General features: G+C 40.9%; 1 protein-coding gene and 1 pseudogene across 1 annotated transcript in view; one reads left to right on the forward strand and one right to left on the reverse strand.

Annotated features, from left to right (window-relative positions):
* The first annotated feature begins 7,189 nt into the window (after positions 1 to 7,189).
* Positions 7,190 to 7,332, forward strand: LOC129554942 (U2 spliceosomal RNA; annotated as a pseudogene).
* A 1,991-nt stretch (positions 7,333 to 9,323) lies between these two features.
* Positions 9,324 to 14,255, reverse strand: part of POGLUT3 (protein O-glucosyltransferase 3) — a 31,563-nt gene continuing 26,631 nt past the window's right edge. The window contains exons 7-8 of the mRNA XM_055422978.2: positions 13,175 to 13,279; positions 9,324 to 11,830 (exon numbers count right to left, since the gene is read on the reverse strand). Coding sequence (XP_055278953.2) covers positions 11,705 to 11,830; positions 13,175 to 13,279 — 231 coding nt within the window. The 3' untranslated portion in view covers positions 9,324 to 11,704. The remainder of the gene's footprint in view (positions 11,831 to 13,174; positions 13,280 to 14,255) is intronic.

The following is a 14,255-nucleotide window of genomic DNA, read 5'->3' on the forward strand; positions in this document are numbered from 1 at the left end:
GTCAATTTTCTGTTTAGTTGATCTATCCATAGGTGTGAGTGGGATATTAAAATCTCCCACTATTATTGTGTTATTGTTGATTTCCCCTTTCATACTTGTTAGCATTTGTCTTACATATTGTGGTGCTCCTATGTTGGGTGCATATATATTTATGATTGTTATATCTTCTTCTTGGATTGATCCTTTGATCATTATGTAGTGTCCATCTTTGTCTCTTTTCACAGCCTTTGTTTTAAAGTCTATTTTATCTGATATGAGTATTGCTACTCCTGCTTTCTTTCGGTCTCTATTTGCATGGAATATCTTTCTCCAGCCTTTCACTTTCAGCCTGTATGTGTCCCTTGTTTTGAGGTGGGTCTCTTGTAGACAACATATATAGGAGTCTTGTTTTTGTATCCATTCTGCCAGTCTTTGTCTTTTGGTTAGGGCATTCAACCCATTTATATTTAAGGTAATTATTGATAAGTATGATCCCTTTGCCATTTACTTTATTGTTTTGGGTTCGAGTTTATACACCCTTTTTGTGTTTCCTGTCTAGAGAAGATTCTTTAACATTTGTTGGAGAGCTGGTTTGGGTGGTGCTGAATTCTCTCAGTTTTTGCTTGTCTGTAAAGCTTTTGATTTCTCCTTCATATTTGAATGAGATCCTTGCTGGGTACAGTAATCTGGACTGTAGGTTATTTTCTTTCATCACTTTAAGTATGTCCTGCCATTTGCTTCTGGCCTGAAGAGTTTCTATTGAAAGATCAGCTGTTATCCTTATGGGAATCCCCTTGTGTGTTATTTGTTGTTTTTCCCTTGCTGCTTTTAATATTTGTTCTTTGTTTTTTATCTTTGTTAATTTGATTAATATGTGTCTTGGGGTGTTTCACCATGGGTTTATCCTGTTGGGGACTCTCTGGATTTCTTGGACTTGGGTGATTATTTCCTTCCCCATTTTAGGGACACTTTCAACTGTTATTTCCTCAAGTATTCTCTCATGGTCTTTCTTTTTGTCTTCTTCTTCTGGGACTCCTATGATTCAAATGTCGGGGCATTTAACATTGTCCCAGAGGTCTCTGAGGTTGTCCTCATTTCTTTTAGTTCTTTTTTCTTTTTTCCTCTCTGTTTCATTTATTGCTACCTTTCTATCTTCTACCTCACTTATCCTATCTTCTGCCTCCATTATTCTACTATTTGTTCCCTCCAGAATGTTTTTGATCTCATTTGCATTATTCATTATATATTGACTCTTTCTTATTTCTTCTAGGTCCTTGTTAAACCTTTCTTGCATCTTCTCAATCCTTGTCTCTAGGCTATTTATCCATAACTCCAATTTGTTTTCAAATTTTGGATCATTTTTACTATCATTATTTGGAATTCTTTATACGGTAGATTCCCTATCGCTTCCTCATTTGTTTGGTTTGGTTGGCATTTATCCTGTTCCTTTGCCTGCTGGATATTTCTCTGCCTTTTCACCTTGTTTATATTGCTATGTTTGGGGTGGCCTTTCCGTATTCTGGCAGTTTGTGGTTCCTTTTTATTGTGGAGGTTCCTCGTTGTGGATGGGTTGGACAGGTGGCTTGTCAAGGTTTCCTGCTTAGAGAAGATTATGTCAGTGTTCTGTTGGGTGGAGCTGGATTTCTTCTCTCTGGAGTGCAATGAAGTGTCCAGTAATGAGTTTTGAGATGTCAGTGGGTTAGGTGTGACTTTGAGCAGCCTGTATATTGAAGCTCAGGGCATGTTCCTGTGTTGCTGGAGAATTTGCGTGGTATGTCTTGCTCTGGAACTTGTTGGCCCTTGGGTGGTGCTTGGTTTCAGTGTAGATATTGTTTCGGAGAAGGCAATGGCACTCCACTCCAGTACTCTTGCCCGGAAAATCCCATGGACAGAGGAGCCCGGTGGGCTGCAGTCCATGTGGTCGCTACGAGTAGGACACGACTGAGTGACTTCACTTTCACTTTTCACTTTCGTGCATTGGAGGAGGAAATGGCAACCCACTCCAGTGTTCTTGCCTGGAGAATCCCAGGGACAGGGGAGCCTGGTGGGCTGCCGTCTATGGGGTCTCACAGAGTCGGACACGACTGAAGCAACTTAGCAGCAGCAGCATGAAGGCATTTTATGAGCTCCTATCAATTAATGTTCCCTGGATTCAGGAGTTCTCAGGTGTTCTCAGGATTTGGACTTAAGCCTCCTGCCTCTGGTTTTCAGTCTTATTCTTACAGTAGCCTCAAGACTTCTCCATCTATGCAGCACCAATGTTAAAACATCTAGGTTAATGATGAAAAGTTTCTCCACAGTGAGGGACACCTGGAGAGGTACACAGAGTTACATGGAGAAGAGAAGAGGGAGGAGGGTGACAGAGTTGACCAGGAGGAGAAGAGGGGGAATCAAAAGGGGCGAGAGCCTTATAAAATCCCTATGTGCTCTCCACAATCTGGACCACTCAGAGATGTTCACAGAGTTAAACAGAGAAGAGAAGAGGGAGGAGGGAGACAGAGGTGGCCAGGAGGATAGAGGGGGGAATCAAAAGGAGAGAGACAGATTCAGCCAGTAATCAGTTCCCTAAGTGTTCTCCACAGTCTGGAACACACAAAGAGATTAATAGAGTTGGGTAGAGAAGAGAAGGGGGAGGGGGGAGATAGAGGCGACCTGGTGGAGAAAAAGGAGAGTCAAAAGGGGGAGAGAGCAGTCAGGCCAGTGATCTCGCTCCCAAGTTAAAATGGGTACTGAAGATTGGGTTCTTAAAGGTTTAAAGTTGATAACAAATACCAAAAAGCAAAGATTAAAAATATAGAGTAGAGGTTGCTGCTGCTGCTGCTAAGTCACTTCAGTCGTGTCCGACTCTGTGTGACCCCATAGACGGAAGCCCACAAGGCTCCCCCATCCCTGGGATTCTCCAAGCAAGAACAATGGAGTCGGTTGCCATTTCCTTCTCCAATGTGTGAAAGTGAAAAGTGAAAGTGAAGTCGCTCAGTCGTGTCCGACCCTTAGCGACCCCACAGACTGCAGCCTACCAGGCTCCTCCATCCATGGGATTTTCTAGGCAAGAGTACTGGAGTGGCTTGCCATTGCCTTCTCCGAGAGTAGAGGTTAGATTCTCAAAAATACAATATTAAAAAAAAAGTCACAAAAATTATAAAAAATATATACATGAAGTTTGCTTTAAAAATAGGGTCTTTTTTTTTTGCAAGGTAATAGTAGGTTTTAAAAATGAAAATTAAAGGAGTAATAGGGGACTTAAAAGTAAAAAAAAATTTTTTTAATTAAGAAATGATAATAGTAAAAATATATCTAGGGCTTTCTCTGGAGCTGTTGCGGACAGTGTGGGGTCAGTTCATTTTCAGATAGTTCCTTGGTCCAGCTTGTACTTCTCAAGGTCTATAGGCCCCTTCCTATGTAGTTGGTGCTAACTACAGGGTTTTAATCTATTGCACCTGTCACTTCCAAAGTAGTTCCCTCTGTTTATTTTAGCTTCTTCTGTTTACTGGTCTCTTTAGTGTCTAATTTCCGTCCTAACACAAGGGGGCGGTGGTGGTCACTTTTTTAGGTTCACTTGTTCAGTCGTGTTATGGGGAGGGAGGAACACTGCAAACAAATATCACTGGCGTGTGCTCACAGTAATTCAGCCACACTGGGTTTGACCCCACTCACAGCATGTGTGCTTTCCCAGTCTACACTGTTCAGGCTCTAGGTTGCTCTGCCAGGAACTGTCTGAGGCGGGAGCTGGGTGCATGCAATCCCCAGGTCTAAGCCGCTCAGGTTCAGGTTCTCGGGTATTCCACAAAGTCACAGACTGAAACTGAAACTAAAACTAAAACTGAAGCTCCAATATTTTGGCCACCTCATGCGATGAGTTGACTCACTGGAAAAGACTCTGATGCTGGGAGGGATTGGGGGGCGGGAAGAGACAGGGACGACAGAGAATGAGATGGCTGGATGGCATCACCGAGTCGATGGACATGAGTTTGAGTGAACTCCGGGAGTTGGTGATGGACAGGGAGGCCGGGCGTGCTGTGATTCATGGGGTCGCAAAGAGTCGGATACGACTGAGCGACTGAACACAACTGAACTGAAGGCCCGCCTGACTTCACATTCCAGGATGTCTCTCTCTAGGTGAGTGATCACACCATCGTGATTATCTGGGTCGTGAAGATCTTTTTTGTACAGTTCTTCTGTGTATTCTTGCCACCTCTTCTTAATAACTTCTGCTTCTGTTAGGTCCCTACCATTTCTGTCCTTTATTGAGCCCATCTTTGCAGAAAATTTTCCCTTGGTAGCTCTAATTTTCCTGAAGAGATCTCTAGTCTTTCCCATTCTATTGTTTTCCTCTATTTCTTTGCGTTGATCACTGAGGAAGTCTTTCTTATCTCTCCTTGCTATTCTTTGGAACTCTGCATTCAAATGGATATATCTTTCCTTTTCTCCTTTGCTTTTAGCTTCCTTTCTTTTCACAGCTATTTGTAAGGCCTCCTCAGATAGATATTTTACATTTTTGCATTTCTTTTTCTTGGGGATGTTCTTGATTCCCGTCTCCTGTAGAATGTCACAAACCTACATCCATAATTCACCAGGCACTCTGTCTATTAGATCTAGTCCCTTAAATCTATTTCTCACTTCCACTGTATAGTCATAAAGGATTTGATTTAGGTCATACCTGAATGGTCTAGTGGTTTTCTCCACTTTTCAATTTCAGTCTGATTCTAGCATAAGGAGTTCATGACCTGAGCCACAGTCAGCTCCCGGTCTTGTTTTTACTGACTGTATAGAGCTTCTCCATCTTTGGCTGCAAAGAATATAAACAATATAACTTTGATGTCAACCATCTCGTGATGTCTATGTGTAGAGTCTTCTCTTGTGTTTTTGGAAGAGGGTGTTTGCTATGACCAGTGTGTTCTCTCAGCAGAACTCTATTAGCCTTTGCCCTGCTTCATTCTGTACTCCAAGGCCAAATTTGCCTGTTACTCCAGGTGTTTCTTGACTTCCTACTTTTGCATTCCAGTCCCCTATAATGAAAAGGACATCTTTTTTGGGTGTTAGTTCTAGAAGGTCTTGTAGGTCTTCATAGAACTGTTCAACTTCAGCTTCTTCACTGTTACTGATTGGGGCATAGACTTGGATTACCATGATATGGAATGGTTTGCCTTGGAAACGAACAGAGATCATTCTGTCGTTTTTGAGATTGCATCCAAATACTTCAGATATGCAGATGACACCACCCTTATGGCAGAAAGTGAAGAGGAACTAAAAAGCCTCTTGATGAAAGTGAAAGTGGAGAGTGAAAAAGTTGGCTTAAAGCTCAACATTCAGAAAACTAAGAACATGGCATCTAGTCCCATCACTTCATGGGAAATAGATGGGGAAACAGTGGAAACAGTGTCAGACTTTATTTTTGGGGGGCTCCAAAATCATTGCAGATGGTGACTGCAGCCATGAAATTAAAAGACGCTTACTCCTTGGAAGGAAAGTTATGACCAGCCTAGACAGCATATTTAAAAGCAGAGACATTACTTTGCCAACAAACGTTCATCTAGTCAAGGCCATGGTTTTCCCAGTGGTCATGCATGGATGTGAGAGTTGGACTGTGAAGAAAGCTGAGCGCAGAATAATTGATGCTTTTGAACTGTGGTGCTGGAGAAGACTCTTGAGAGTCCCTTGGACTGCAAGGAGATCCAACCAGTCCATTCTAAGGGAGATCGATCCTGGGTGTTCATTGGAAGGACTGATGCTAAAGCTGAAACTCCAATACTTTGGCCACCTCATGGGAAGAGTTGACTCATTGGAAAAGACCCTGATGCTGGGAGGGATTGGGGGCAGAAGGAGAAGGGGACGACAGAGGATGAGATGGCTGGGTAACATCACTGACTCGATGCACATGAGTTTGGGTGAACTCCGGGAGTTGGTGATAGTCAGGGAGGCCTGGCGTGCTGCGATTCATGGGGTAGCAGAGAGTCGGACATGACTGAGCTACTGAACTGAACTGATATTGGACTCTTTTGTTGACCATGATGGCTACTCCATTTCTTCTAAGGGATTCCTGCCCACAATAGTAGATATAATGGTCATCTGAGTTAAATTCCCCCATTCCAGTCCATCTTAGTTCGCTGATTCCTAGAATGTCAATGTTCACTCTTGTCATCTCCTGTTTGACCACTTTCAATTTGCCTTGATTCATGGACCTAACATTCCAGGTTCCTATGCAATATTGCTCTTTACAGCGTCGGACTTTACTTCCATCACCAGTCCCATCCACAACTGGGTGTTGTTTTGCTTTGGCTCCATCCTTTCATTCTTTCTGGAGATATTTCTCTGATCTCCTGTAGCATATTGGGCACCTACCGACCTGGGGAGTTCCTCTTTCAGTATCCTGTCATTTAGCCTTTTCATATTGTTCATGGGGTTCTCAAGGCAAGAATAATGAAGTGGTTTGCCATCCCTTCTCCGGTGGACCACATTCTGTCAGACCTCTCCACCATGAACCGTCTGTCTTGGGTGGTCCCACACTTCATGGCTTAGTTTCATTGAGTTAGACAAGGCTGTGGTCCATGTGCAGATCTCTCCTGATGCTGAATAAACCCATCCTTGCTGGAGAAATATCTGGGAGTCTATTGTGTAAGGGCATCAGCTGTCTGAAGAGGCTGGCAGATAGGAATGGGCACTATTAGCTGATTCTTTGGACAGAAATCTGTCTTCCTCATCCCCATGACTCATTGAGAATTGCCCTGTTGCTTTCTTCTTTCTTTTAAAAATTCAATTAATTTATCTAGGCCTTGCCCTATGGATATCCTTTAAAATGAAATGGTTGTCATTAAATATAGCATTTTCCTGGGTTCTATGAGTTGTTTTAGAGAATTATTGAACCGGAGGGGTATTGTGGGTACCTCTGAATTAGCAGCCAGTTGGTCAGAATTGTGGGTAGCCTGGGAACCTAACTTGTGCCTGGTGTCTATAAAGACAGTCTTGTGGAACAACGAGCCCTAAACCTCTAGGATCTGATGCTAAATCTGGGTGGTTAGCATCACACTGTATTGAAGTGTAAGGGCATCCAGTTGGGGTGAAACAAAACAAGTAGCTCATGAAAATATTTCTTCTTTTCTAATTCTCTTTCCTCACTTCTGGCAGTCATAACTCCCTCTACATAAGTTGCCCCTACCCTTCCTGTGCACACTTCTAGGATTTGCAATTTCTTTCCATAGAATAAACAAAATCAATCGCTTCTCGGCCTTTTGGCTAAGATCAAGTGTAGAATAAACAAAATCCAGTTGTTGTTTTTTTCCCCTGTGTTTAAGAAATGTTGCAGTGTTGCTTATCAGAGTTGAGTGTGGCTTCTTCTTCCACATAGCTCTATAGAGAGAACTTGGCTTAAAAAAAACCTTTGATCTCAGTAACTGGAATGGTTCCATGAGAGGTTGGCATAATTAGGGGCAGCAGTGTTTGGGATAGGATAAACTCTGGTTCTGTGAATAGAAGATCTGGTTCTGTTCATAGAAGAGGGATTTTTACTGTCTGGTTAATTTTTTCTCAACTAATGGAAGTCAAATATAACTCACCTCCAGAAGGATGATTTCATACCCCTCTAAATAAGAAACTGATATTTCTTCTTACCTTGGCCTTATGTCAGGAGAGAATGTTTCCTCTCTCTGCCTGCTATGGACTGAAAGTTTGCCTGTACCCGACCTCCCAAATTAATATGTTGAAACCCTCATCCCTCATGTGATGGTATTTGGAGACAGAGCCTTTGAGAGGTAATTAGGTCATGAGGGTGGAGTCCTGGTGATGCAATTAGTGCTTTTATAAGAGGAGAGAGTTGCTTCCTCTCTCTTTGCTTTGTGCCATGTGAGGATACAATGAGAAAGTATCAGTCTGCAAACCAGGAAATGGGCTCTCACCAGACTTCAGTCTGCTGGCACTTTGATTTTGGACTGACTGCCTCGAGAACTGTGAGAAATAAATATTTTCTGTCAAAGCCACCCAGTCTACAGTAAATTTTTTATAATGGTAGCATGAACTAAGATACTGCACTTACTATATTTTCACCTGAAATAACAGAAAATAATGGTGTCAAGCCCAACTATCTTTTCCTTCAATATTAATTTCTACTCACTAGGAAGCGGGTTTTAGAAAAGGCAGAGGAACCAAAGATCAAATTGCCAACATCCGCTGGATCATGGAGAAAGCAAGAGAGTTCCAGAAGAGCATCTATTTCTGCTTCATTGACCATGCCAAAGCCTTTGACTGTGTGGATCACAGTAAACTGTGGAGAATTCTGAAAGAGATGGGAATACCAGACCACCTGACCTGCCTCTTGAGAAACCTGTATGCAGGTCAGGAAGCAACAGTCAGAACTGTACATGGAACAACAGACTGGTTCCAAATAGGAAAAGGAGTGCGTCAAGGCTGTATATTGTCACCCTGCTTATTTAACTTATATGCAGAGTACAACATGAGGAACGCTGGGCCGGAAGAAGCACAAGCTGGAATCAAGATTGCTGGGAGAAATATCAATAATCTCAGATATGCTGATGACACTACCCTTATGGCAGAAAGTGAAGAGGAACTCAAAAGCCTCTTGATCAAAGTGAAAGAGGAGAGTGAAAAGGTTGGCTTAAAGCTCAACATTCAGAAAACAAAGATCATGGCATCTGGTCCCATCACTTCATGGGAAATAGATGGAAAAACAGTGGAAACAGTGTCAGACTTTATTTTTTTGGGCTCCAAAATCACTGCAGATGCTGATTGCAGCCATGAAATTAAAAGACGCTTACTCCTTGGAAGGAAAGTTATGACCAACCTTGATAGTATATTAAAAAGCAGAGACATTACTTTGCCAACAAAGGTCCGTCTAGTCAAGGCTATGGTTTTTCCAGTGGTCATGTATGGATGTGAGAGTTGGACTGTGAAGAAAGCTGATCGCTGAAGAATTAATGCTTTTGAACTGTGGTGTTGGAGAAGACTCTTGAGAGTTCCTTGTACCGCAAGGAGATCCAACCAGTCCATTCTAAGGGAGATTGATCCTGGGTGTTCATTGGAAGGACTGATGCTAAAGCTGAGACTGCAATATTTTGGCCACCTCATGCGACGAGTTGACTCAATGGAAAAGACTCTGATGCTGGGAAGGGTTGGGGGCGGGAGGAGAAGGGGACGACCGAGGATGAGATGGCTGGATGGCATCACCGACTCTGTGGACTTGAGTCTGAGTGAGCTCCGGGCGTTGGTGATGGACAGGGAGGCCTGGGGTGCTGTGGTGATTCATGGGGTCGTGGAGAGTCAGACATGACTGAGCGACTGAACTGAACTGATAGAAGTTTTAATTCATTCATTCATGAAGACATAACAGAATTAAAAGTAGACCAACCCAGTTATAAAATACCAAAACTATAGGTGGTTCAATACTCTTTCTTAAAAAACAAAATTTATCTTTTTCAAATTTCTTTAGAAAGTGTACTTTATTTAAAAAGTGTAAATAATATATCCCATGATACAAAATTCTAGACATTGTAAATTTTAAAATAGCACAAAGGAAATATAAATATTCATTTTATCTTCTTATATATATCTTTTATGCATTTATTTTCTTTTCCTAGGTTTGTATTTTTCATTATTGTCCAATCTGATTCATACTTACAGTAAAAACATTTTAAATATCATAGACAGGTTTAAGGCAAAAGTAAAAATTCCCTTCTCCCCATTCCCTCCTCAGATATTGGTGAATATCCTTTCAACCATATGGATACATTTTGTTTTTTACATATATGGTGTCACATTGTATATATTGTTCTATAACTTTTTTCACTGAACACTGTCATGAAAAGCTTTCATGATAGTGCATTTAGAGCTAATTCATTCTTTTAATGGTTAAACTGTATTCTTTGATGTATAGATATCTATTTAGCCAGCTCCCTCATGATGACTAACATGTTTCCAACATTTTATTGGGGTTTCTCTGGTGGTTCAAATGGTAAAGAATCCACCTGTAATGCAGGAGACCTGGGCTTGATCCCTGGGTTGGGAAGATCCCCTGGAGAAGGGAATGGCTACCTACTTCAGTATTCTTGCCTGTAACAAAATGTTGATAGCTTATTTTTGATAAATGTAGTTATTATATTAACGTACATACAGTCCATGGGGTCGCAAAGAGTTGGACACAACTGAGCAACTAACACTTTCACATATCCTCACACCCATCTCCTCCATAGGATCTGGTCACTTTATAGCTTGCCCTTTATTTTATACTTGTGCACTTGTGCTTTTCAGCAGCTGGTGCATATTTTTGTCCTATATCATGGACAAATGATATAGGTGCTCAGTCGTATCTGACTCTTTGTGACTCCATGGACTGTAGCCCGCCAGGCTCCTGTCCATGGGATTTTTCAGGCAAGAATACTGGAGTGGGTCACCATTTCGTCCTCCAGGGGATCTTCCTGACCCAGCGATAGAACCCACATCTCTTGCATTTTCTGTTTTGCAGGCGGATTCTTTATACTGCTGAACACCAAGGAGGCCTTAGTTTTGATTACACCCTTACAAAATGTGCTTTTGCTTTCATCTAGTTTAAAAAAACGTTCTGTGTCCCTATTGATGTTCAGTAAAGAATACATATGGCTAATTTAAAGTGGTCACACTGTTTTCCAGGTTAAGTAAATATTTCAATTAGAAGAGTAAATATTTTTAAATTGGGAGTGTGGATATTTCCTGTTTTGGGAGTGTGTTCTTTAATTAACTGAGTTTCAGACTGGTGATATTACAAGGAGTGTGCAATGAATTTCTGGGCTATAAGTCTTAAGACTACACCCTGTCCTAAAAGGCAAAGTAAATTTCCAAAGTTTTTATCTTAGTAATATAGCACAGTGAAATACAGAAGGGGTATGGTGAAGAATAGATACTTGCTTTTGTCATTAGCTTGTTAGTGAATCCCAAGATATCAGGCTTCCTGGAGTTTGTTGCAGAGGTATTCAAGCATCCCTTTTGAAGATTAAAAAGAATTAAAGATCCCTACCTGGCTACAGTTATCATTTATCTATTCAAATATATAGATAATGAAGGTACCCATAGGATGCTTTCATCTATTTTAAAAAATTGGGTTGTCCCTGATGGGTGTCCAACTCAGATCGACTGGGAATTATTAGCTTAAGGCACTATCTCTGCTTAATTTTGTCTTGGACCTTGAGTAAAGCTTAGTTAAAAGGATATGAATGAGCTTTAAAATAATTTCCTTCCACAGTATCCAAGCTACCTTTAATAAGTCATTCTTATCTTCCTTAATTATTCATATCAGATCTTCCACGAGGAAACTTGCTACTACTGAATACCAAAAGCAGCTTGTAGGGCCCTGCAAAAATACATTTTCTTCATAACTGGAAGGGGAAGACGGAAAGTGAACAAGGATAGAAACAAACCAATAAATACAATGTAAATAGTTTCATAGAAAGTTATTTATATTTTGGCAAGCCTCTCTATCTACTATGATCCCCAAGTTTTCTTTTTAGAGAAACTATGATGATGATAATAGCAATTTTTACTGAAAAGGTATTGATATACTAAGATATTTGGTAATACTTACTCTAATATTGCCCTATCCATCCACATAGCATGAAACCATCAAGAGCAGCAGTCCCCTGCATCTAGCCTTCCAGGCTGTCTTCATAGTCTTCACAGCTTAGATTCCATCTGTATGCTACCATGAAAGTTGTTGCTGGCACACATAGGAGTGTGAATCTGGACTCACTTAAAGCTCTTGTCTTAAAGGCCTTTTCCTGTGGCATTGGCACAAAGATGCACTGTCATCTGGCTGAGGAACAAGTTCCATTCCATCACGTATTTCAGGTTTGCTCAACTGGCGTTCAGCGTATTTCTGGAATGTGGAAAGATTAGTCCAAACTTCATTCTCCTGAATCATCCCCACTCATCCTATTGTTTCTAGTTGCTGTGTATTTTCAGACTAAAACCAAAGGCCTGATTTATTTCACTCCTAAAATGACATTTTAACTTTAGTTATGCTAGGCACTAGTGTGCTATTTCATAATCTTACAAGGAACCCCAATCCACTATTTTATGCATAGGTAAGAACCCTCTTGGAAAGGGACATCAAACAAAGTGTCCCTACTTGAACAACAGCACTTCTTGAATTCATCCTCCACATGTTAAAAAATAATTAACATTTCCGGGAGTTGGTGATGGACAGGGAGGCCTGGCGTGCTGTGATTCACGGGGTCGCGAAGAGTCGGACACAACTGAGCGACTGAACTGAATGTTCAAATCAGTGAACAAAGATGATATCAAAGTAAAGTCTGTGGTTTTTATACATCTTTCCCTTTAGGCCTGTAGTCATACACGTTTTGCAAATGGTGATGGGACTGTGAAATGTCCCTCCACTTTGGCCACTGGCTGAAATATTCCTTCACATCAGATTTTTCAGTTCTGTGGTTCCTCAGTATGCATGGTTGCATGTCCTCAGATTGTGCAGTACTTCAGCGTGCATGTACATGCTCAGTGGTGTCTGACTCTTGTCACCCCATGGACTGTAGCCCCCCAAGCTCCTCTGTCCATGGGATTCTCCAGGCAAGATTACTGGAGCAGGTTTGCCATTTCCTTCTCCAGGGGATCTTTCTGATCCAGGGATCAAACCCACATCTCTTGCATCTCCTACATTGGCCGACAGATTCTTTATCACTGAGATACAAGGGAAGCCTCAGTACTGTAATATTTACTACTAAAAAAAAATCCACATATAAATGGACCTGCATGGTTCAAACCCATTTTGTTCAAGGGTCAACTGTACGTTTCAAGTTTGTTTTATACAACAAATTAAATATTTGCTTTCCACCCTGTACTGACAGCAAAAGCATGAATCCTAATTAGTAAGGAGAATGAAGAGGTGGACATTTTGAGCAGAAAGAGATGTTAACAATGTCTAGTCCAACCCTCCTGTTTTCCATATGAGGGAAGATGTTCTCTGAGGTTCAGAGCTTTTAATCTATATTTGTAAGGTCTCTATAAGCATTGTTCTTTTAAAAACTGAATGGAGATAAAAATATGGTGGCCACAAAGGGACTTAGCACTATCTTTCTATAGGTTGGTGCCTCCGTGTAGACAGAATTCCACAGGCTGACTCTTGACCCCTTTCAGGAAGCAAGGACTCAGGCCATTTTTTGGCCTGAGGACATTCAACCAAGCAGGATGGATCCTCTGAACTGACCTGTAGTACTCCGTAATAGTAGCAGTAAAGCCGGTGTGGCTGTAGCAGATCCCTAGCAGTCAACTGTCCTTCTTTTGCAATCTTCTTGGCTTCTTCATCATTTTCCTGAAAAGTTTAAAAAGAAACAATGAATGAAAATTACTCCTGCAACCCACAAAGAAAGCTAAGTGGGAGGTAGGACAGATGTAGGGTTGAATGTGAACATCATGGGAGAGATGAAACGTGATGAAAACATACCTTCAGAATGAGGCTATGGAAACAGACAAAGTACCTTCCTGGACATCTCTGCTATATATGGAAATAATCACACATGGTTTGGATCACCCTAGTGCAACAATCCACATACAGCCCCTACTGTGACTGTCTTAGTACTTTCCAAGCTACTCAGGGAATCTGGGGCTCATCATCTGTTCCCTCAATCTAACTCTCTCTGCTTGATATTAAAATACAAACTAGAATAGAATGAATTAGTTTTTATGCTATAACATCTTATTTAAATATTTAGTTTGAACCAAAAAGTTGTTCTAAAAGGGTACCCATGAAAGACTATGTTATTGTTGTAATAAAAAATTCAGTTATTAGTACTCACCAGCTATTCCTTCAATACCAGGAATAGTCAATATTCCTAATTATACTTTTATAAAATATCTTATATGATGCTGCTCCCAGGAAAAGCCATTTGCAAGCAATTCTAACTCTTTACAAAGGGTCACAAAAATATTCTGTGTCAGGTATCCAGTTGTTTCCATAGCCACATTGCTTCTCAGAAACAGAATAAAGACTTACAATGGAAAGGTAAATTTTATAATTTCACAATAAAATATAAGAACTTTTTGGTGTTCTTCCTTTAAAAGAAAGAATTCTTATTTTATGGAAAGCTTGTGATTCTTGGGATGTTGTATAGCATGCATTCATTAAGAACTTGTTATCCCAAGAAAACCATACAAAAAGATACATGCATCCCAATATTCACTGCAGCACTATTTTTAACAGCCAAGACAGGGAAGCAACCTAAGTGTCCATTGACATAAATGGATAAAGAAGATGTGGTACATATACACAATGGAATATTACTCAGCCA

Source organism: Moschus berezovskii, chromosome 14 (genome assembly GCF_049115385.1).
Source record: "Moschus berezovskii isolate FMDL1 chromosome 14, NW_MosBer_1.0, whole genome shotgun sequence".
NCBI lineage: Eukaryota > Metazoa > Chordata > Mammalia > Artiodactyla > Moschidae > Moschus > Moschus berezovskii.